Raw genomic sequence first — 23,499 nt, forward strand, 5'->3', positions numbered from 1 at the left:
GCCGGTATCGTCGTTTTTGTTCGGTATTTATCGGCAGTGATTTGGTATTGCCGTTTTTAAGCTTTTGAGAGATTCAGTAATGCGTTTTATAAACGTAAGAGAGCTTTGGTATAATTGAGAGAAGTACCGCCGGATCTTTTATTTTCTCACCAGTTTTTTTCAGGATTGTTTTTTCTTACCCAGTTTTCTTACCGCGAACGGTCGGTAGAAAGAATCACCTAGTACAGCAAACCGAACCATGGCAGTAGAGCTTCAAACGTTCGGTTTCAAACGTGAACAACCGTTCGTAGTTTCAAATGGTCGGGTTCATACGTTCCTAACCGCCAGTAGTTTTGCCCCTACACTTTTACAAAGGATTATGTCAGAACTCAAGAAAGGGAATTAATGAACAAAGTGCACAGCAATGTTCAACAAGTATGTTACTTTTAAAAATCAAAGAAACAAAGAATTTTTTATTCTTTCAACTATTTTGTCAATCAGCTAAAAAAGTGATTGTAAAAGAGCGAAAAAAGTAAAAATTTGCATATTTTTTAAAAAATTTTCTCTGGGAAGTAGGATTGAACCTCTTTCAAAAAGCACGCTATCGGAATGTTTGACATTGTAAACAAAAAACTACAATTTTTGCATATAAAGCACATTTTCAAAAAGGACATTTCTGTTGCGTTCAAAAACAACCATACCAAATATATTTTGTGTTAAAAAGCCACGATTCTGATTATACCGTCGCTCTCTTACGTTTAGAACCAAAGTCACCAACTTTATGGTACGTCTTTTAAGTACGGTGTTCTGGACAAGGGTATCAAATCCAAATTTTGAAAACAAAAGCACTCCGCGGTCATCTTTCAAACAATGTTGTATGAGTTTCCATGGGAGTGTTCCAAAAATCATCCAATTTTGCTAATAACTTTTTTTTGTATTTTAAGTTCTGTAGTCAGGTGTACAAGAAATCTTAAACTGATTGATGATCTTTAGTAATTGGTTTTACTTGGTGGGGTACTGCCTAAATTATAAGGAAGTATGTCAGAACTCACTGAATGGGAATTAATGAACACAGTTTACAAATGTTCAATAAATAAGTTACAATTTAAAAATAAAAGAAACAAACAATTTTATATCCTTTCAACTAGTTTTATCAATGAGCTAAAAAAGAGTTCCAATAACTTGGCACGCCTTTTCAAAATTTTTCTCTTGGAAATAGGTTTAAGAGTTTTTCTAAAAGCATGCTGCTTTATACACTGAGAACTGAATTTTTTAATGAAAAACGACAATGTCTTACATTTGAAACCGTACATATGAATTTCAAAAACGATCAAACCAGAAATATTTTATGTTAAAAAGCGGGGTTTTCGAACATACTGATGCTCTCTTACGTTTAAAACCAAAGATGGCTATGTTATTGTACGTCTTTTAAGTGCAGTGTTCTGGACTAGGGTATCAAATCCCACTTATGAAATAAAATTAATCCCGCGGTCATCTTTCAAACTATGATGAAAGAGTTCCGATGGGAGTGTTCTAAAAATCATCCGATTTCGTCAATATCTTTTTTTGTTTTTTTTTCGCTCGCTTTTTCTCTTCCACGGTAGTTACTTGCCTTGTTGACAGATAATAACATGCTTTCATAATTTCGAAAACAGCGACTTAACGATGAATGCGCTTGCTCAACCATTTTTTATTTCACTAAAACAATATGATCGGAAAACTTGACGTATAATATAAATACCGGAAGTCAGGTGTACCAAAAAAATTAAAGTGATTGATGATCTTCAGTAATTGGTTCTGCTTGATGGGGTACTGGCTGAATTACAAGCAGAGCGATAGAGAACCAAGAGCAAATGACAGCGAAGTATTCCACCATCTCATTGAGCCCTACTTCCGACATGCTAACTGGTTTTCATTCAAATCACAGGATAAAGACAAAGGTGGGTTGAACGACTATCATGCCGAGGTTTAAAAACCGAGTGCACTTGAGTCTGATCTTTGGCGGATTCGAGCGCACTACTAGCGGATAAAGACAGTCGATTGAGTCTGGATTAGGGCAATTTTGGTCTGGGACGGTTTGGACCAGGGCGGTTTTGGTCTGGTTCGGTCTGGACCAGGACGATTTCCAGCGCACACCTCAGCCTGGGAAGAGATCTCAGACCCGAAGTCGAAATTTTTTCGAAAAGTTGATAGTTTTTGGCGTTTTGGCAAGAGCGGTGGAAAACGCCAAAAACTATCGCCTTTTCGTAAAATTTTTTTGGTGTCCCCCCCCCCCCCCCCCCCCCGTTGCGAAAACAGTAACACCCAAATGTCCCCCCCCCCCCGTTGCGTGCCCAGTATGACACATTTTTGGCAAATTTCTGTGATTTTTTTGACGTTTTTTGGTAGGTTTTGTTTGTTTTATATGTTAGCGGGAAAAAGCACTGCTGTTCCAGTGGTTGTCATTTTGTAATCAGCCCAGGTGAGCCTCATCAGTAAAAAAAATTTTTTTGAAAAAAAAATTGAAAAAAAAATGAAAAATTCAAAGTGTTAAAATTGCATGAATTGTATTTTGCGCTGGGTTTCAGCTCTCAAAGACGATTTTTTGTTGACCTCATCTCACCTGGTGGGCCTAATCATCGAAAAAAAACTTCGAAAAATTTTGGGAAAATTCAAAATATTTGAAGTACTAAAATTGTGTGAAATGAATTTTGCGCTGGGTTTCAGGTTTCAAAGGCGATTTTTTGTTGACCTCATCTCACCTGGTGGGCCTAATCATTGAAAAAAACTTTGAAAAATTTTGGGAAAATTCAAAAAATTTGAAGTATTAAAATTGTGTGAAGCACAATTTGCGCTGGGTTGCAGGTGTTAATGTTAATTTTTTGTGGACATCATTTTACCTGGTACTAATTTTATATCAAATGTTTTATAACCAAAAACTGTCATCAATAGGTTGTTGACTGTCTGTAGTATTCTTTATGTCTGTTACTATCAGTCAGTCCTCTCAAATACTCTTATAACCCTTTATTTGATGATGCATAAGAACAAAATATAGTTATAGGCAAGGAGGTGAGTGGTTGTTGCTATGCATGTGCTGTTGTTAGAACTCTCTGTGTCATCAATCTATTTTTAGTATACAATGTATACTATGACTAACTACTATAGTCACTGCCGAAGGTCATTATACACGAGTAGTTGTCGTATTCCATTGTGATTGGGAGACCGATCGACCGAGAGTGTCAATGATTTATTTTTGAATAAGTTTACATGTTCAACTGTCTGCATTGGGTGGTTTTGTTATTACAGTTTAACACAGTACTTGTATAGCAATAGAGCAAACTTATAAGAATTTGTTTGAGATTCAGTTTGAGTTTGAGTTTGATTTGTAAACAAACTATGCCAGCGGTTGACGATTGTTCCTTCTTTGTTTTTCTCATGACAGTAGCGGTACAGAAAGACGTTTTGTAGCTGTCAGTGTAACACTTGTTTTTATACTTAAAAAATAGAGACATTAAGGAAGTAAATAATCTGCTTATGTCTTGCGCTTGAACTAACAGATTTAATTTATTTGGATAAAAACTTCCAGGAAAACATATTGTACTAGCAAACTTCCAAGAGTCCTGCCAGGAAAACATATTGAATTTGTCATTATGAAAGTGTTTTTTTTTCAGAACATACTTTTAGCCATCAAATGAGAGAACACTAGAGAGACGAACAAACAATTAAAACATCAACAAAACAACGAACAATGTTTTATTGTATTATTAGTAGTTTGTCGAGGTTGAGCAAATGCAATTCAAAAGATTATAACTGTTTGAGGTTTTAGGAGACTAGTTTAGAGTTTACGTTCTTTTGGATCAAGACAAGAACTGACAGGCGGCGTTTCAAGACTGTTGGTTGCCACGAGCCTACTACATTCGGGTGTTTTTATTAAACTTGTTGAAATTGTTGTAGATGTTATCGAGTTTTCTAAGTTCTTGGCTGTTGAATCTGGAGTTTCAGTAATAGCTGGAATTTTCCAAAAGTTTTCAATGAAATCCAAATCCTGCCAATATTCTTCCTGATTTCCGTAGATAGGTACTTCTTGAACATCGTAATCATAGAGAATTCTTCTAATATCATCTCCCAGAACGTTTGAGTCAAATATAAACTCACGAGTACAGCCCGCAACGAACTCCAGAGTATATTGAGCTCCCTTAAGTGACGCTTTTCCAAATCTAAAAGACTGAATGAAATCAAAAATAACAACAGGTAATGACATGTGTTTCACAGTTTTCCAGTCTTTGCCTTGATACTCTTGCTGAACAATAACAATATTTTCTTTTTTTAAAGTCTCGTATGCAATTGTTCGACTGCTGGAAGAAGATTTTTCTTTTAGTATAATTGCAATGGGAAACATTTTAAGATTTCAGTGATATCTTCGTCTGTTTACACTCGTATAAGTGGCCTTGAATAAATTGATGAAGACTGTAAAATATACCAAAAAAAGAGACTGTTAGAAAAATCTAAGAAGAATATGGTAAATATATTGAGTTAATTACTGTTGAAGTAATCTGATTAGTTCTTATCAACAAGAATTATCAAAGCGCAAACCTATATCAAAACAATTTCCAACGATTGAGACAGAATATAAATATTTTACTTATCAAGTATTGAATTTAAAGAATCTGGTTTAAGCGAAGAACTGAAAACTCATTTTGTGGGTGGTCTGCTACCGTAAATAGAAGTGTTTGTGTTCTACAAAGATTTAATTATATGGACGAGAAGATATTTTCTTTAGTGTCTGCTGTTTTTATGCTACATGTACTCAGCTTATCTAAAATAAAGACAGATTTGAAAGTATCAGTGTAATCCCAGCCAGTTCTTATCTTTCCGGAAAGCTATTTTAAGAATCAATATAGAACATTTTAAGTGGGTTGCTATTTTAGTTACAATACCTTATGTTCAATTTCGTGCTATAAAACGGAAATAATAGACAAATTCTTTTTTGTTGTGTTTGACTAATGAAAGAGAGTTTGTATAAAAATGTCACTGTTTTACGAATGAACGAGGACAAACATGAAAAATGTTTTAATTTCTTTTAACGCTTTCAACTGCAGCAGACAATTAGTTTTGTAATCTGTTCCTCTATGAATTAGATTGATTTAATTTTTTCATAGAGAAAATTAAAAGTGTCTATTTTTTTCAGATTCAGTCGGCTTCAATCTAACTAGGAATGCGTCTTGATAAAGCAATAGTTTGTAGATATTGTTTGATAAACATTCATGAGAAGTATTTGTTATTAGCCAAAACATACCCAAACAATTCAGTAAGACTGAACTATTTCTTAGCAGCAAGTGAATACTTTTGTCAAAAGGAAAACTTTGATTATGATAATGTTTTGAAACTTCGACCTTACGGAGGACTTATTGGAATAGATAACTCTTCTTTAAATTCATACATAAACAACTCCAAAATTCTACGATTACACGGAATTTTGCATGACACTGGTGGTGTCATCCAGGAGCTCTACACTGAAGGACCCGGCTACTCGTACATGCTTCCCTGGAAGCTTAATAGTTGTTTCACTGGACATCTGACAGGAATTCTTTTTTGTTTGTATATTAAAGTTTTCCATTCAAAAATTTATCACTTGTTGGAATGTTAAGCAGTAAAACAGTTGTGTTAGACCTTGAAGGTTTCCGTCACAGGAAAGAAAAATTTTTTGTTAAAGAGTTTGGTATATGTAATGAAGACTACAACGATTGTGTTTTGTTTTCACCACCATCAAAATTTTCCGATTTGACAAATCCGCAGAAAACTTCAATCAGTTGGTTATCTTAAAACTTACATGGCTTAGATTGGAACTCTGAAAACTATCTTTACATTTATCTAACACAAATTGTCCAAAGCGTTCGCTTAAGAAACCCAAGAGCGGTTTACTACGCTAAAGGTTTTGAAAAGTCTCAACTTTTATCGGAGTTGCTCGATTGTCCAGTAATCGATTTGAATACTCTGAAGTGTCCTAAAATATCTCAGAGTTTTGTTTTCAGTTAACTGTGGGAATCATAGCTCAACACAACGTGGTATCTTCAAAAATCATTGTGCACGGGAAAAAGCTTGTTTCTATTTTGACTGGTTGAATAATGAGAGAGGAATTGACGAAAGTGGAAGCACCCTTGTCAGCGAATTCGACTATTTGCGCCTTGAACACAAAGGAGGGGACACTGAACCTTTCAATTTGCAAGGAGAAGCGATAAAAAGTGGTACTCAAATTCGTCAGAAAAAAGTTAGGGTGTTATTGACAGAGGAGGAAATTCGTTCGATTACACACTTGGTTTTTTACATCGAGCTTTCTATTCAGTGGAGAAAACAAAATGTCGGATTCTCAACGCAAAGTCTTGCCTCCGAAACTTCTATTGATATCGAAAAATCCAAATGGTAAAGAAGTAGATCAAAATGACAAAATGCTGCCTGAAGAAATTCAGGAACTCGTGAACACAGACAAAGTCAAAAAAAATTGTGTACTATGAAAAAACTACAAGATTACCCGCATGTTTCATGGTGCACATGAATGAATTTTTGAGTGATTACAGTTGTTATGAACTGTTCTATGTAAAACATTAAAAAGTACAATAAATTTTCATTTTGTACACATTTTCTTTTGTGATGGAACAAGTAACAGTTGATCAAGTTGTGCAAGAAACTCTTTTCGAAAAGCAAAGTAGTGGAAAATCTACTTGGAAATTTTGTAACCAGATAACGTTACCACGGTCGGAAGTTGTGTTTTTTGTTCAAATGTTTGTAATTTTGATGCTAATAGTTCTTTGCATTGTGAAATTGACTGTGCTTAAACCAACTTGTGAGGAAACATCAGTTTGGATTTCGATTTTGTCGAGTTTAGTTGGATATATCGCACCAAATCCTCAATTATGAACAAAATTATCCCTACCAGTGACAGAATCTTTATGGCCGTGGTAGGTCCGTCGGGTTGTGGTAAAACGAATTTAATTTTCAGAATAATAACAGGAAACACCTTTTATCCAAAGTTTAAAAATGTTATTTTTCTTTACCACGAAATGCAACCAATATACTCACAAGTTGACCAGCATTCAAACATTGTTTTCAAAAAATTCACAAACTTGGAGTTTTTGCAAAATACTGAAAATTGTTTGCTTATATTTGATGATTCTTGTGAGGAAATTTTTAATGACAAAGAATTTGTCAAGCTGACTACCGCAGGTCGACACAAGAACATTAATGTCATTTATGTGAAACACAATCTTTACGAGCAAAGTAATTGGTCACGAACAATAGATTTGATTACAACTCATATCATTTTGTTCAAATCACCACGTGAAGTTCAGCGAGTCGAGTTTTTCGGTAAGCAACTGAATCTTACTCATTTTTTAAAAAATTGTTATGAAATAGCAACAAGAGAAACATTTGGACACTTATTGATTGAGCTGGATCCAAAAATTTTGGACTGTCTACGATTTTGTTCAAACATTACAGAGCCTGGACCGTCGGTCTTCTACATACCTTCAGACAAAGCCGATATTACTCACATATCAAATGAACGAGAAAAAATTCTTTATACTGAAGCGAATGGTACTTTTATCTGATCCTGATTTGACGAAATTTCTCCGCACTTACGACGACAATATTAAATTGGTACTGTGTGAATGTTTTTACAACGTAATCAGAGGACATATAAAATTTCAGATTAACGATTTGGAGCAATATGAAAACGTGATCAAGACTATTCTTCGTAAAAACGTTTCAGTTGAAGAGAAAAGAGCCATACTACTCACAAAAACAAGTTTTGATTTAGTTCGGTTCATTATTCATTTTTGCTACCAGTATTTGAGTCAATCATAAAAGAGAAGAAAATGACAACTGCTGAGGAGTTTATTTTAATTCCCAAAAAAGTTTACATGAAAACTCAACCATACCAAACCCGGGTCTTAGAGAATCCTGACATTAAACACAAATCAGCACAGCTCTCTATTATAAATAGAATCCGACCAAAGGAACACATTGAAGCACAAAGATCAATGACAAACTGACTGAACAAGACTCTGGTGTTGATGTTGATAATAATCGGCTCAAACATTCAAATAGACGGGCAGATCAGGTCCTAAAATTATTATCATCTCTCTTGCCTCATTCAAAATACCTAAAGTGTGATTACATTGTAGATTTAATTAAAAAGTCTAATCGTGTGCTCATTAGTGAAGACGAGAAGTTACTCATTGACAACAGTCCAACTGACATAAACGCATTCGCTTTCTTGTACAATTTACAGCAACCAACAAAGAAAATTGACAGTCCTGATTATTTTGAATTATTAAAAGTGTTACAAATAAAGGAAGAACAAGTAACTAACAGCAATGCTAAAACTTCGATCAGGAAAAGTTCTCCAGAAACCGCAACAAAAAGAAAAAAAATCGTCAAGAAATCACAGAAACAAAAACGTTCAAAGTTTCAAAAGCCCCCAAAACAAGACAACCAGAAGCAGCAACAGACCAGCAGAGCACTACACACAGAAGACGAAAGCAGTAGTGACGAAAAAGAAGCGGAAGGTTTCGAAACTCCGTACGAACCAAGTGTACAGAAGGAAAAACAATGGGAATCTTGCGACGAGTGAAGAAAAATTGCTGCAGTTAATGTACACAAAAGGGCCAGCTGCGTTTGGAAGCGTTGAAAATTTACAAAAAAACACAAAATTACAACCTCGCAAAGTGAAACAGTTTCTAGAGACCAAGAATGCTCACACAAAATATAAGGGCTTTCGAAAAAGTTTTGCACGTTTGAAAGTTATTGCATATGACCTTGATGAAATTTGGTCTCTTGACTTGGCACACGTGGACAAACTGTCAAAACAAAAGGCAGGTATTAAGTACTTATTGATTGCTGTTGACTGTCTTTCACGCTATCTACGTGTCGAACCACTCAAATCAAAATATGCAACAACAACAGCTGAAGCCTTCAAACGTATGATTAAGCATAAACAGCCGAAAAAAGTTTGGTAGGATGCTGGAACAGAGTTTAAGGGAAACTTCAAAACACTTTGCCAGAGGAGAAACATTAAAATTTATCAAACTTTTAGCGAAAAGAAGTCTGCGTTTGCAGAAAGGAACATCCGCTCTTTAAAGAATATTATTTACAAGTATCTGGAGGAAAAATGGACATATTCATACATCTCTCAGTTGAAAAATTTTGTGCAAACAATAAACTCACGCATCAACCATGTAACAAAAAACACTCCGAACAAAGTAACCAAAAAAGACGTTCCTTATCTGTTATCATTAAATGCAATTGCATCCGAGAAAATAGTTAGTCGACCCAAATTTCGAATTGGTGATTTTGTTAGAATATCAAAAATTGATTTACCCTTCCTGAAAAGGTTATAAACAGACATTTACCGACGAAGTGTTTGAAGTTTACGATATTCCAACGATAAACCCTCCAACATACAGCCTAATTGATTCGAATCAGAATCCAATCAGTGGTAAGTTCTATCAATTGGAACTAGTGAAAGTTGCTGACAACAGCGAAGCGTTCACAAAGCATGAATGAGTTTACCATACATTTAGTTTCATCAACTTCCATGGACATTTTTCCAGAGAACACTTTGGCTAACTTCAAAAACTTTTTCAATGAAGAAACAAGACTGCAAGGTGATTGGAGAGTAGCTTTGAGTAAAATTATCTTCCCATCCAGAATCAACCAGGTTAATAACACTCGAATCATAAAGTACTCCTCTGAAGGTAACAAAAACCACCAGAGAAGTATTCCATAAAAGCCTGATAAAAGCCATCAAGACAGCTACTGGTCTAACTAAATTCAGTCATCAGTACAATAAATTCACAGGCGTTTTGGTTTTTTTTTGGCAAAAATGAAGGAATTACCTTTCCTGACGAAGAAATACCAAGCATTCTGGGCTTTGAAGGAATCAAAGATGGGTCAGGTACTCATATTGGTTATAAAATGATAGATTCCTTTGACAATTTAGCACTGGGTGACGGAGAAGCAAAAGATTTTGTTGCTGATTACCCTTTTGATCTGCTTGCAGGAAAACACTTGATAATTGTATACAGCAACATAATTGAGTATCAACACATTGGAGACACAAAAGCTCCGCTGATTCGTATCATTGATTCAAAACAACGTCTGAAAAACGGTAGCCTTTGTGAAATTGAACCTACGCATAGAAAATTTTTTAGCAATTTGGAATATAAGAATTTGTTGTCAAACAATTTTCAGTGTATTGAGGTTCAGTTGACAACCGAAACTGGCAAATTTGTTCCATTTACGGGAACAGGAAAAGTTATTCTGACTTTAAACTTTCAAAATTTTGATTAAATGGAAGCTTACTATCAACAACAATCAGTTTCACCATACTTTGCAGGACACTATCGTCAACGAGGCAGTGGGTTCGGGGCTTTAGCGGCTGGAATTCGTAGGGGGCCGTACCGATAGCTTAAAAATTTTTGTGGCCTGATGCTAAAAAGATTGGAAGAGAACTGTTTGTACAGGCGGCACCAGAGATTGTTGACGTTGTAGCCAAAAAGAAGAGTCCCAAAGAAGCACTCAAATCAACTGTTCAGAAAACGGTAAAGAAACAAATCGGTGGCTCAAGAGCCCCAATTGGAGGTGTTCGTGGTGGAAATGTTTATAAAAACTAGAAAAAGAGCGGTCCTGTCAAATCCCGAAAAATCATTCAGAGAAAACAACCGTTACTCAGAAGTCGGTCAGATTTCTTTTCCAAAGTGAAAAATGAATACTAATTTATTGCCAGCAGAGGCAACACGCACAACTATAGACTTGTTTGAAAAGCAGCCTCTCCTGATCACCTTTGACAATGCTTTTGCCCAAAAAGTTGGTCCATCATACTCACCGGATGGTCCAATGCTGGAATTCGAAGTTGTTGGCGACAGGAACAATTTTATTGATTTCAAGTTTCTACTTGAAATAAAATGCAAAATCACGAGAACCAATGACGCCGATTTGAGAACTGGTACTGATGCCACAAACACAGATTTGCCGTATTTTAGCAATAACGCATTGCACTCTCTGTTTTCAGAGTGTACAGTTTCGGCAAATGGCGTTAAATTGTCAAATACAAACGGCAACTTCGCACACAAGGCTTTCATAGAAACAGAATTCTCATCCGGAACAACAGCAAAGAGCACTTGGTTAGTTTGTCAAGGCTATTATTATGAAGACGAACCCGCCAAAATTGATGGAGCTGACAACAGCTAATGATGTTGCTGCGCGAAAAGCTTTAGTTGCTGACTCTCTGGAATGTTCTCTACTTGGAAAACCGGCCAGTGATATATTGACCGGTGACAAATATCTTCTCAGTGGTGTTACAGTACGCATCTCCTTCAGAAGGTCTCCAAACGATTTTACAGTCATATCCGAATCTAATAAACATTACAGAGTAAAAATTGTTGAAGCAAATCTGTATGTGCGCAAAATGACCGTGGCTGATCATGTGTTGTCTGCGATAGAAAAAACTTTGCTAAAAATACCAGCTGTCTATCGGTACACGGAGGTGTTGCCCAGAACTTTTCTTGCCACTGCTGGCATCAGCAGTTGGAGTCAAGAAGACATCTTCTCCAAGGAACCAGTTCGAAGAATGATTATAGCAATGTCAACCAATCAGTCACATTTAGGAACTAACAGAACGAATCCTTTCCATTACCAGAAAATCAATTTGAATGAAATAGTAATTTATCGAAATGGACTACCGGTTGTTGGAACACCAATTTCAACAACCTCAGATCAACGAGTCTACTTCAACGCGCTTGAAGCTTTAAATTTTCTTGATAAATGTGGTCATGGCATTCCCCTAGCCGATTATACAAATCACTTTATTCTGGCCTTCGACCTTACTTCAATACAGGAGGCTTCACAAGATTTTATTCATCCTGAATTAACAAATTGTTCAATTTCAGTGGAGCTCACTTTGGAACACCTTTGGGTGACAATGTTGAAATTTTATTCCTAGGCGAACGAATTTCAATTTTTACGTCAACTCTGCACGAAAAGTTACCAAAAACTCGGTTATTACATATCCTGTTGATGGATAATTTTGAGATAACTTATCTAGTAAATATATGTTTTCATCTGAAGCACAAGTTTTGTGGAGTTTTTGCAGCTGACAATTTTCCAAGACTGCCAGATAATTGCTTTGCTGTGGTCAATGCCTCAATATCAACATCATCGGGTAGTCATTGGCTACTGATTTGTAATTGTAAAAAAAACAATGTACTTTGCTGATCCACTTGGGCAAGCACTGGATTGCTACCATTTTGTATACACTCGACTGCTGCAGTTCTACTTCGAAGAAGAAGTCGTTCAGTGTCTCAGATTGCAGCCAATTCAGAGCCCAAACTCCAAACTGTGGACTCGTTTGTATTTATATTGCTCATATTATTTTCACATATAGCTATCCCTTTGTACACTACTTGAATGATGATGATTTACTACGATTTGCTAAGCATATGATGTAGGAAAAATCAATCAATTTAAATTTTTTATCATCAACTGTTTTCATAAATTCGTAACTTTTTCCCCTTGAGGCTAGATCGCTCATTTTTTAATGAAACAATTGAGATTAATTTTTTAATTCAAATCGAAAGTTAATTTTCACATTCTCATTATCAACATTCAGGGAACTACATCCACTAATAATAATTTCAATTATTTTTGAAAATTCTGCATAAGAATTGTTCTGATAAATACTTAAAAATCGGTTAAAAGTACAAGTTGGTATGAATTCAGTTTGAACTTTAACATTCTCTTTGACAGTCTCCAGTTCCAAGATATTTGGAAGCTTTCTCTTGGAGCTATATAAATCTAGCTGATGTTGGTGATTGTAAATGACTGCTTGCTGCAACTTCTCAAAAATTTCACCGTGAAAAGTGATGTTGACAGATTGTGTTTTGTGGAGTAGAAGTCTGAAACATGTGTATAGGCAAGGTATAGAATAGGGTTTTAAAGAATTTTTTTGAAAGCCTCTGTTACTTGATCCAAAGCTGCAATAACATGATAATGTTGTTCTTTTATTCTACAAAAGCTGTTGTTCTCATGCAAACTGTAAGCAAAACTGTTGTTGATTTCTTTAGTATCAAATATTGGCTCACTTCTGCAGATAAAATAGTGAAATTTCTTTTGAAACTGTCGAAAGAATTCAGGTGTTCGTTCGAACATTGCCTCAACCATTTTCAATACTGTGTGTCGCTCTCAGAACTTTTCTTCGCTTTCTTCTTTGATCGACCAGCAACCTGAGTTGAATTAACGCAATTCGTCTCCGGTGCTCAATTGCTCAACCTAGATAAACTACTAATAATACAATAAAACATTGTTCGTTGTTTTGTTGATGTTTTAATTGTTTGTTCGTCTCTCTAGTGTTCTCTCATTTGATGGCTAAAAGTATGTTCTGAAAAAAAAAACACTTTCATAATGACAAATTCAATATGTTTTCCTGGCAGGACTCTTGGAAGTTTGCTAGTACAATATGTTTTCCTGGAAGTTTTTATCCAAATAAATTAAATCTGTTAGTTCAAGCGCAAGACATAAGCAGATTATTTACTTCCTTAATGTCTCTATTTTTTAAGTATAAAAACAAGTGTTACACTGACAGCTACAAAACGTCTTTCTGTACCGCTACTGTCATGAGAAAAACAAAGAAGGAACAATCGTCAACCGCTGGCATAGTTTGTTTACAAATCAAACTCAAACTCAAACTGAATCTCAAACAAATTCTTATAAGTTTGCTCTATTGCTATACAAGTACTGTGTTAAACTGTAATAACAAAACCACCCAATGCAGACAGTTGAACATGTAAACTTATTCAAAAATAAATCATTGACACTCTCGGTCGATCGGTCTCCCAATCACAATGGAATACGACAACTACTCGTGTATAATGACCTTCGGCAGTGACTATAGTAGTTAGTCATAGTATACATTGTATACTAAAAATAGATTGATGACACAGAGAGTTCTAACAACAGCACATGCATAGCAACAACCACTCACCTCCTTGCCTAATACTATATTTTGTTCTCATGCATCATCAAATAAAGGGTTATAAGAGTATTTGAGAGGACTGACTGATAGTAACAGACATAATGAATACTACAAACAGTCAACAACCTATTGTTGACAGTTTTTGATTATAAAACATTTGACATAATCTTAGTACCAGGTAAAATGATGTCCACAAAAAATTAACATTAACACCTGCAACCCAGCGCAAATTGTGCTTCACACAATTTTAATACTTCACTTAAAGTTTTTTTCAATGATTAGGCCCACCAGGTGAGATGAGGTCAACAAAAAATCGCCTTTGAGACCTGAAACCTAGCGCAAAATTCATTTCACACAATTTTAGTACTTCAAAATTTTTGAATTTTCCCAAAATTTTTCGAAGTTTTTTTTCGATGATTAGGCCCACCAGGTGAGATGAGGTCAACAAAAAATCGTCTTTGAGACCTAAAACCCAGCGCAAAATACAATTCATGCAATTTTAACACTTTGAATTTTTCATTTTTTTTTTTTAAATTTTTTTTTTTCAAAAAAACTTTTTTTACTGATGAGGCTCACCTGGGCTGATTACAAAATGACAACCACTGGAACAGCAGTGCTTTTTCCCGACTAACATATAAAACAAACCAAACCTACCAAAAAACGTCAAAAAAATCAGAAATTTGCCAAAATTGTGTCTTACTGGGCACGCAACGGGGGGGGGACATTTGGGTGTTACTGTGTTCGCAACGGGGGGGGGGGGACACGAAAAAATTTTTCGAAAAGGCGATATCAACTTTTCGGAAAAAAAATTCGTGTCCCCCCCCCCCCCGTTGCGATCACAGTAACACCCAAATGTCCCCCCCCCCCCCCGTTGCGTGCCCAGTAAGACACCTTACTACTAGGGTTTACCAAGATTGAGGTGCAAGAACAAAGGTTGAAATGTCCACACCAAAATAAACGCACCAGGGGCCGTCGCGCGTTCAAAACTACACGCTCTTGCAGGAAAAATTAACGCACAAAAGTCTGGATATAGACCCCGGGTCGATAAAAAACGGAAAGAAAAGCGGTGAAAAGTTTTTTCTCACCGCAAACTCCGTACATTTAATTGTTAATTTGTACATGTAATTGTTAATTTGGTAAAATGCGGTAAAATTATGTAATTTCACCGCTAAAATTAGCGGTGGACTTACTAAAAATCACCGCATTTCACCGCCCTTACAAGAGCTTGAATCTCTCAACTCCTGCATGCCATCCACATCTTCTTCCACAGCGCCATCTCTCACTAACTTCTAGTGTTTTTGTTTTGAATATAAATCAAATCCACTTTACTTTCTGTAAAACAAGCGCGGAGAATTTTCGTAAGACTTTCGGTTTTTAGCGGTGAAATTACATACTTTAGCTGTGAAATGTGGTGATTTTTTGCAAGTTCGCCGCTGACTCTAGTGGTGGAATTACATAAATTCACCGCTCAGAAAAAATTGTCACAGATGTACGATTAAGGGGTAGTTTTAGTGGGGAGTTAAATATAACAAGTCCTCCCTTACTCCCCAATAATTTCACGGCATTCACTACTCATCTCACACAATTTTAACAATTTTTTCGAAGCGGTGAATTTAAGTAAGTGCACCACTAAGTTAAGCGGTAAATTTATGTAATTTCACCGCATTCAATGCTGTTCTCTCAAAAGTTTAACACTTTTTTCCAAGCGGCGAATTTATGTAAGTACATCACTAAGTTAAGCGGTGAATTTTTGTAATTTCACTGCAATCACAGTTTATCACACATAAATTTGAAAACTTTTTCTGAGCAGTGGATTTATGTAAATTCACCTCTAAATTCGGAGGTGGAATAATGTAACCGAAACCAGCCGATAAGGTTTTTTTCACCGCATTCACCGTCTGATTTATATAATTTCACCGCATTCACCGTTCATCTTTCAAAAATTCCCGCATTCACCGCTTATTTTACATAATTCTGCATTGAATGGCGGTGACACCAAGAACCGGGATGCTTTTGAACGGCATTTTTTAATGCAGGAAAGTCTCGACATAACTCCTTTCCGTCTCGGACGGTCTAGGCATAGACATACTTTGCCTGGGACAATCTGGACATCTGGAATTTCAGTCTGGGGACCCAAACCTGGGTAATAATGAGGTAAAATCTGTTGTGTGGTCTCCCCATAAATCGCTCCAATTTTTTGACAATGTTCTCTTCGTAGAGCAAAAGATTTTGTTATATTTAAACTTCAACTGATCATTTCCATCGGAAATATAACTATCCATTATTACTGGCATATCGATCTTCAAAACAAAATAGACCGCATTTCGGATAAAATAATAAAAATAAGTAATATAATAAATAAGTAATAAGTAATAAATAAAAAAATTAGTAATATAAAAAAGTCAGAAATATCAGGAATTCTTTCGAAAAGAGATGCCTCAATACTATTTCAAGCTTTTTGCTGTTTTTTTAAGCTTACTTTTGCTATTGTTACCTTGAATTACATGTATTACAATAACTTCATGTTCTGTGAATAGTTAAGAGAATGCAGGGGACGCTGCAAGGTGTGATCAAGACTAAAAATTTTTGCACATAGTTTCATAAGAGGGTAAAGATTGGAAAATAGCTCATAGGAGGATCAATTACCCGTCAGAGAAAATAACAGTGAGATCAGAGGCAAAACGTGAAAATAGTTTGATCAGAAATATAATGAGTCGACCGGAGATTACAAAACATTTTTTTGTCGCGTAGCCATCTGATCAGAGCTATCCTCACGTTTTACACCTGTATCTGACAATGCGCTCCCGTTTTATTTTTGGCTCTAAATCCACATTCACCAGGAAAAATTTTGGCCATAAAATTATTAGCAATTTAAGAATTTAAGCCCCCCCCCCTCCCCTTTTTTTCATCACTAATAAAAGAAACAAAAGGAACAAAACAAAATGGACTGAACATTAATGGCTTGATTAGTATTGAGCAATATCTTACCGCAACCGTCCGAGTTTACGATAAGTTCCAAGCAAACATCATCAGAATCACATATATGTTGTTAAATTTGGTCGACTTTCGATGAAACTAACTGATCTTGTACCTTTGGACAACTTATTGTTGCTTATTCGGTGACCAGTCAACAGATCTTTTCAACTTCCACATCTGTTCATCAAGAAAAATGCAGCATCTAAAGTACCAACTAAATGACGAAAATCATTTTTGTTTGAATCTACATATCCTTCTATGTCTGCCTCGTTTTTTTCTATATTTTCATCGTAGTTTTCCTCGTTGGCTGAACAGAGCTCTCGTCACGTTTTTCATCTCTACCTGAAAATGGTCTCCCGTTTACTGTTTGACTCTAACTCCACTTTCACCAGGAAAAATTGTGGACATAAAGTTATCAGCAGTTGAAGAACTCATGCCCCCACCAAAAAAAAAACAAAACGCAAAAGTACTTCAAAACAAAACAGAACAATAAAAAAAAATTGGTTCAACAGGTCAGATAATTATTGTACAAATCTTCATCACATAAAACAAATTTTATGAGACCAAATCTTCACAGCGTTTTTTATTATTCACTTTTTGTTATTAATTGTTAGCTGAAATATAAAACAGAGTAAAGTTTTCAAAATTATTTGGAAAAATTTTGATTCCTTAAGCGACAAAAACAAAGATCGAAGTTACCAATGTAATGGTCAAAGAATGGTTTCTTCGAGATTTCTGCTAGTATTTTTTGCGTCTGCTTCTTATTTTCATTCAATTGGATAAAAATGGAAGAACTAATAGGAACTGGAAAAAACCTTACTTCGACATTTTAGTGCCGACTGAAAACTGAATGAATTATAACGTGTTAAAGAGTGAGTGAAATAGTTGCAATATATCATCTGTTACAATTCTCATCACAAAAAAAGAATCAAAAGGAACAAAAAAAGTAGAACTGACCATTCATGGCTTGAATAGTATTGAGCATTATCTTACCGCAACCGTCTGAGTTTACGATAAGTTCCAAGCGGACAACACCAGAATCACAGATATGTTGTTAAATTTGGTCGATTTGCTATGAAACTACCTGATCTTGTTCCTTCGGACAACTTATTGTTGCTTAATTGGTGACCAGTCAACAGATCCTTTCAGCTTCCACGTCTTTTCATCGAGAGAAATGCAGCATCTAAAGTATTGGCTAAATGACCAAAATCATTTATGTGTGATATCTACATATCCTTCTGTACTCCTCCTGGTTTAATTTCATCGTCGTTTTGCTCGTTGGCCGGCACACATTGGGTTTCATTGGTGTTTTACTTTGTAGACGACAGTCACTTTAAGAATATCCTTGTCTGAAATAAAATTTTCCTAACAATTGTGTTCTTGTTTGGAAGATCTTACGTTTTTTCTTTCGTTTTTTTAAGATCTTATGTTTTTCCTTTTTTCTAAAATCTTTTGTTTTTTCTCATGTTTTTCCGAGATCCTATGTTTTGTTTCTGTTTTTCTAAGAGCTTTTGCTTTTTTCTTTTTTTCCTAAGGTTTTATCTTTTTCTCATGTTTTCCAGAGATCTTATGTTTTTCTTATATTTTTCTAAAATCTTACTTTTTTTCTTATGTTTTCTCAAAGATCTTTTGATTTTTTCTTATGTTTTTTCAAAGATCTTAGGTGTTTTGCGTAGGCAAGTCATGAGCACCACTGACAGTTTTATCAATCAACAACCAGAATGGAGAAAGCCTAAATTTCAAACCTTGAACAATAACAACAATCCCTAAAAGAAATAGTGGGTGTGCAAAAATAGAAGAAAGTCATTCCAAAAGTCTTTTGGAATATATAAAAACACATTTTTGGTTTCTTTTTTGCACGACTCCATAGAGTCAGCAAGAGAAAACTCAATACAAGGTTAAGTGTTGGATAAACTCATAATTCATTTTCATAACTGTGCATTGTTTGCCTGCTTTTGCTCATTACTTCAATGAAGGTATTCAAAATCTCACACCTGATAAAAACAAGTTTAGAAGAGATCAGCACTATTTTTAGAAAGCTGAGTTCTGTTAACATTGATCAACCTAAAAAAGATAAAGAAGAGAAAATATAAATTGTGTGGAAAAATTGTGAATTTCTGTTTGATATGCCATCAAAGTTATTCAGAAATTAGTAAGAATTTTTTTCATATTAAAGGAGCCAAAAAGGTCACTAACGGGAAAAAAATGTTAGCTTTTGCGAGTAAAAATATGAAGAGCAAACAATATAAATTATGTAAATTATGAGCTAAACAATGTAAATTATATGCTTTTAATTTTCCTATATGAACCATCATTTTCGACGTCCTTTTCTTATCGATAAAATTATAGAGAAATATATATGCCAAATGATACCTCAAATTTTACTTTCATTTTCTGCGAAGCTTTTTTTATGGGCGATTTCGTCATCTCGATTTTCCCCACAGAGCAAAACCCATTGGGCTTCTCACTCAGTCTGCTATTTTGTCAACAGTTGTGATTTGTTGAGCTTTATTGTCTATCTTGCCTGATGGTGTCTAAAAAAGACTTTTGCTATTCTATACCGGAGAGCCACCCACTCACTGACTATTGAGTTTTTTTTCAATTCGACCATGCGACTGCTTTTCCGAAGAAAAAACATACGCTGATAACGATTATGAGTGCCTAGAAAAATTGGTTTGCCAATAACTTTAGCACGTTTGGGGGGTAATTTTGGACTCAAGTCGTTTAATTTATAATTGGCAGCTTTCAGGTGGTTGCTGTTCATATCAGACAAATTTGTACATGGATTACGGTCAGAAGTTTGGCCTGTCTCCGATTGGGTATTACGAGAAGATATTCAACTTCACGGGATTCAACAAGAAGGATGACTCGGAATACCGTCTTGTGTTCGTCAAGGTAAGCTTATCTTCTGCAAAATGTGCCAGGTTCTTGAAATTTTTGGCGAAAAGATTATTACCCAGGTGGAGCTCCTCGTTCAAAAATTCTTTTGATCATGGTTCCAGCCCAATATGTCGATTGATGAGACCCTTTCAGACCGTATTCACCTATGATCAGACCCTGGGTGGCCGGTGACGCACAATGTTGCAATTCGACTCAAAGAAATTTGTTACAGATAAATTAGTTGACTTTGGTGTTTTCATACCACCCGAGGAGAGGTGGTAGAAACTAAAACCTCGCTGTCCGGACGGACAACAATTAGTCATGATATGCAGGTCTAGATGAAAAACCGGCCATAGTTCAATTTTGCGCAAATAAGGGACAATTAATGGGAATTAGTTCGACAAAAGGGGTGTGTTTCTGTTCTGCATGACAATGAAAACTTTTACAACTATCACGCAAAAATTTTAACAACAATCAAAATCTCTGCGACCATGATCAGATAAAAAAAGGTTGTGGTTGTAGGATTGTAGAATTTTGAAACCCGTGATGCAGACGAATATTGACATGATCAAGCTCTCCAGAAAAGAAGAAACCGATGTTTCTTATTTGCTTGCTTATTTGCTAATAGAACAAAAATAGTGCTATTGCTACTGATTTGTTAACTGAACTAGCTTTTGTAGTTAGCTCCAGGAAAATTACGTCGTCGTCCGTAAAAAAATTCTTTATGAAAATGCAAACCTTCGCGACTTTGACTCAAAAACAATTACAGCAGGCTTTATGTTTGTTGATAATGATTCCTTTTCCGTTGTAGTCGTTTATTAAAAAAACAGATTTAGTAATCGTTATTGATTTTAAATATTATATTTATTTGTTTCTGATTGTTTTACAAAACACCTGTATTGGTTGGCGTGGGATGAAGTTGCGAGCAAAATATCAATGGAATTTCTTTTATTTAATATCGATCGACGACAGTATGAGCAAAAATTATTTTTGTTTAAACAGCATTACGCCGAAAAAAGTTTTACCCAATTTTAACAAATAATATTTTACTATGTAACCTGATCATCGCTGTAAACTTTATCCGCCGTGTTTTAGAAAAACTAACCTGTGTATCTTTCTTGAGGGAAAATTCCTCATTTTTTTTGGCAGGCTTTTTTACGAAACACTTGACCACTAAAAAAATTTAATTTTATATATTTTGTCTGAATAATGAATAATTTGAAATAGTTTTGAATATGTTTCATCCGCAAACTTTTTCTAGCATTCCTTGTTTTGGGCTCTTTGAATTTGAACATTGACGCGTCATTGTAAAATTTGAAAAGAGTTCTCCTATAAAAAGTTATAACTGTAATTGGAATACATCTAAGTAAACACTGCAACAAATGAACAAAAAATTTAATTGCATGGTCTTAAGGAACACATTCAATGAATGTTTTTTAAAAATCTTTGTTATTTATGATTTTGACCGCTTGTTCATATACCTATTTTTAAATTTGAGCAAATACACCAGATGATGTCCTCCAGTGCCAATAAATGGAAATGGAACGAATAGTTGAAACAAGTTTCTAATTGAAAAAATATTCTAAAAGAAGCTTTAGTCACTTTACAGAGATACAATGTTTCTATGTATAGTTTCATTAGTAAAAGAAAAAACCGCTAGGCATGCTAGCTGCAGATTAAGGTTCAATTGATGATTTTTTCGATAAAAGCATGCATAAAAGTGTCCTCATAAAAATAGCAGTACGTAGAATGTTAGAGATTACGTTTTTGCTGGTTTTTTGCCTATTAGTAAAATGTGCCGAGATCAGCGACAATACGGATATCACCGACAAATATTGCTGTTCTTCTTTCGTCGTTGTTTTTGGCACGTCATTTTATGCACAATCTAGTGACAATAGCAATACAAAATACGACCAATCCCCCGAATCAGCAAATTAGAGTCGGCGACGAGATCAAAGAAATAGAGTCGATTACACAGGTCGCTCGAGTCATTTCCTGGTCTCAATGCAATTTTGCGGAACCAGCTATAATGCTGAGTATATATACTCCCGCAAAAGTGTATTTTGCAAAAAAAATGCAATCAAGCTGAAGTTCAAAAGCTTTGAATTTGTTACTAAAGCAGTTTCTACCGGTTTTCAGGTGAAATTTTGTATATTTCAATTAATGAATCTGCTATTTTTCTTAGTTGCAATAATCTTAAGGATAAAAAATCTTATAAAATGGCTCAATTGAATGATCAGAACATGGAACGAAGGATAAGTCCTAAATTACCTACATTTTGAGAGTGTCCGGTAAAAAAAAGAAATGTTAATTATTGCTATGATTTTTTTTGCCATTAAAAACAAATTTCCTAACGATGTTTCTGCGACATACACAATCTTTGCTAAATATTAGCCCATTGGCTTAGACAATTGTTTGTTACATTATCAAAACATATAAATTGATTCAAAAAGATATTCGTCTCATAAAGTCTGATGAGACAGGGTTCTCATCGTGTAAATTTTGATACAAAAATTTTATCGCTTAAGATGTGATCAGAGGATTTTTTTTTATAATATGTATGATATGTAGGATATATTAAAAAATTGTAAGGTCTTGTACGTTTAAAAAAGACCGGAAGAATTCAATGGCTTGACAAGTCCAGTGGGAGGAATATCTAAAATTTCCTCCGAAGTATGATAGTCAAGGAAATACGACAAGGATGAAAGGCAAGAATTTATAGACAAACATGCTTACATTAAAAAAAGTTGAAGTTTTAAGTATTTAGAATTTTCTATTGAATGGGAAAATGAGTTCTACAATGTAAACTATGAAAAATTTTGGTGATGCAGACACGATGGAGTGACAAAATGTGCTCGAATGTCATTTCACAAGTGGGATTCGGTCAGGGTAACTTCAAAATTGTGGGCAGCAAACGAACGACAAAACCCTTTGTTATTCCACCCATTGGTAGTGCCACGAGAGTGTTCGTTCTCAGTGGTGCGGAGCTGAAGAGTAATCTCAACTTCTTGTGGTTTCTGTATTATGTTGTGTGCCCAGGAAAACCTGATATGTGTCGAGGAATGAAGCCAGTTGTCGGCACCAGCGAAATGGCATCCTCTGGTTTCTAGAAGAAACACTATGAAACGTTTTTTATTTAAATTGAATTCAAAATTTACATATGCTCCATATATGGAATTCTAATTTTCTAATCAACAATTACCTTCTTTTCCTGAAAATCTCCATCGATTATTCACTCGCAAATTCTCGGAATTATATACCGTTAAGCTTAAGTCTTAAAAATAGATCCAAGCTGAAATATAAAGTATAAAGGACCTTTGATTCTTGGTTTGAGTCTGCTCTTTTCAGCCTATGGTCTCAGGAGACGGCAAAGGATCAAAACCGGAAAGCCATCAGGCCCAGTGTGTTAAATGTTAGTTAAAGAACAAGCTTTTCCGTGTGTTTGAACGAGATTGGAGAGTTAAGCTACTGTTCTGCCAATTAGGCGAATTTTAACAAATTACTCATAATAGGAATCGACTAGTTCACGTTTATTGATCTCAATTTTTATACTTCTTAACTTTTCCTATTGATTACTAGGGAGACAAACAAAGGTGATCAAGGTACTTTTGATTTTTTTCTAAAGTCATTGATTGCCAAGTTTTATTTAAAAACCGTTC

General features: G+C 35.2%; 1 protein-coding gene across 1 annotated transcript; it reads left to right on the forward strand.

Annotated features, from left to right (window-relative positions):
• Window positions 1-1,756: 1,756 nt before the first annotated feature.
• LOC142349057 (uncharacterized) lies at window positions 1,757-22,990 on the forward strand. The gene is made up of 3 exons (XM_075400471.1): window positions 1,757-1,919; window positions 19,710-19,855; window positions 22,672-22,990. The coding sequence occupies exons 1-3, from the start codon at window positions 1,757-1,759 to the stop codon at window positions 22,948-22,950; spliced, it is 588 nt and encodes a 195-aa protein (XP_075256586.1). The 3' UTR covers window positions 22,951-22,990.
• The last annotated feature ends 509 nt before the right edge of the window (window positions 22,991-23,499 follow it).

The sequence above is a fragment of the Convolutriloba macropyga genome, chromosome 11 (assembly GCF_964194025.1).
Source record: "Convolutriloba macropyga chromosome 11, txConMacr16.3, whole genome shotgun sequence".
In the NCBI taxonomy this organism is placed as follows: Eukaryota; Metazoa; Xenacoelomorpha; order Acoela; family Convolutidae; genus Convolutriloba; species Convolutriloba macropyga.

Excerpts from the sequence above, each read along its gene's own strand:
- LOC142349057 (XM_075400471.1), top strand. The coding sequence starts at position 1,757 with ATGATCTTCAGTAATTGGTTCTGCTTGATGGGGTACTGGCTGAATTAC. Across the intron at positions 1,920-19,709 it reads ATCACAGGATAAAGACAAAG|GTGGTTGCTGTTCATATCAG; the intron begins GTGGGTTGAACG and ends GGCAGCTTTCAG. Across the intron at positions 19,856-22,671 it reads ACCGTCTTGTGTTCGTCAAG|ACACGATGGAGTGACAAAAT; the intron begins GTAAGCTTATCT and ends TTGGTGATGCAG.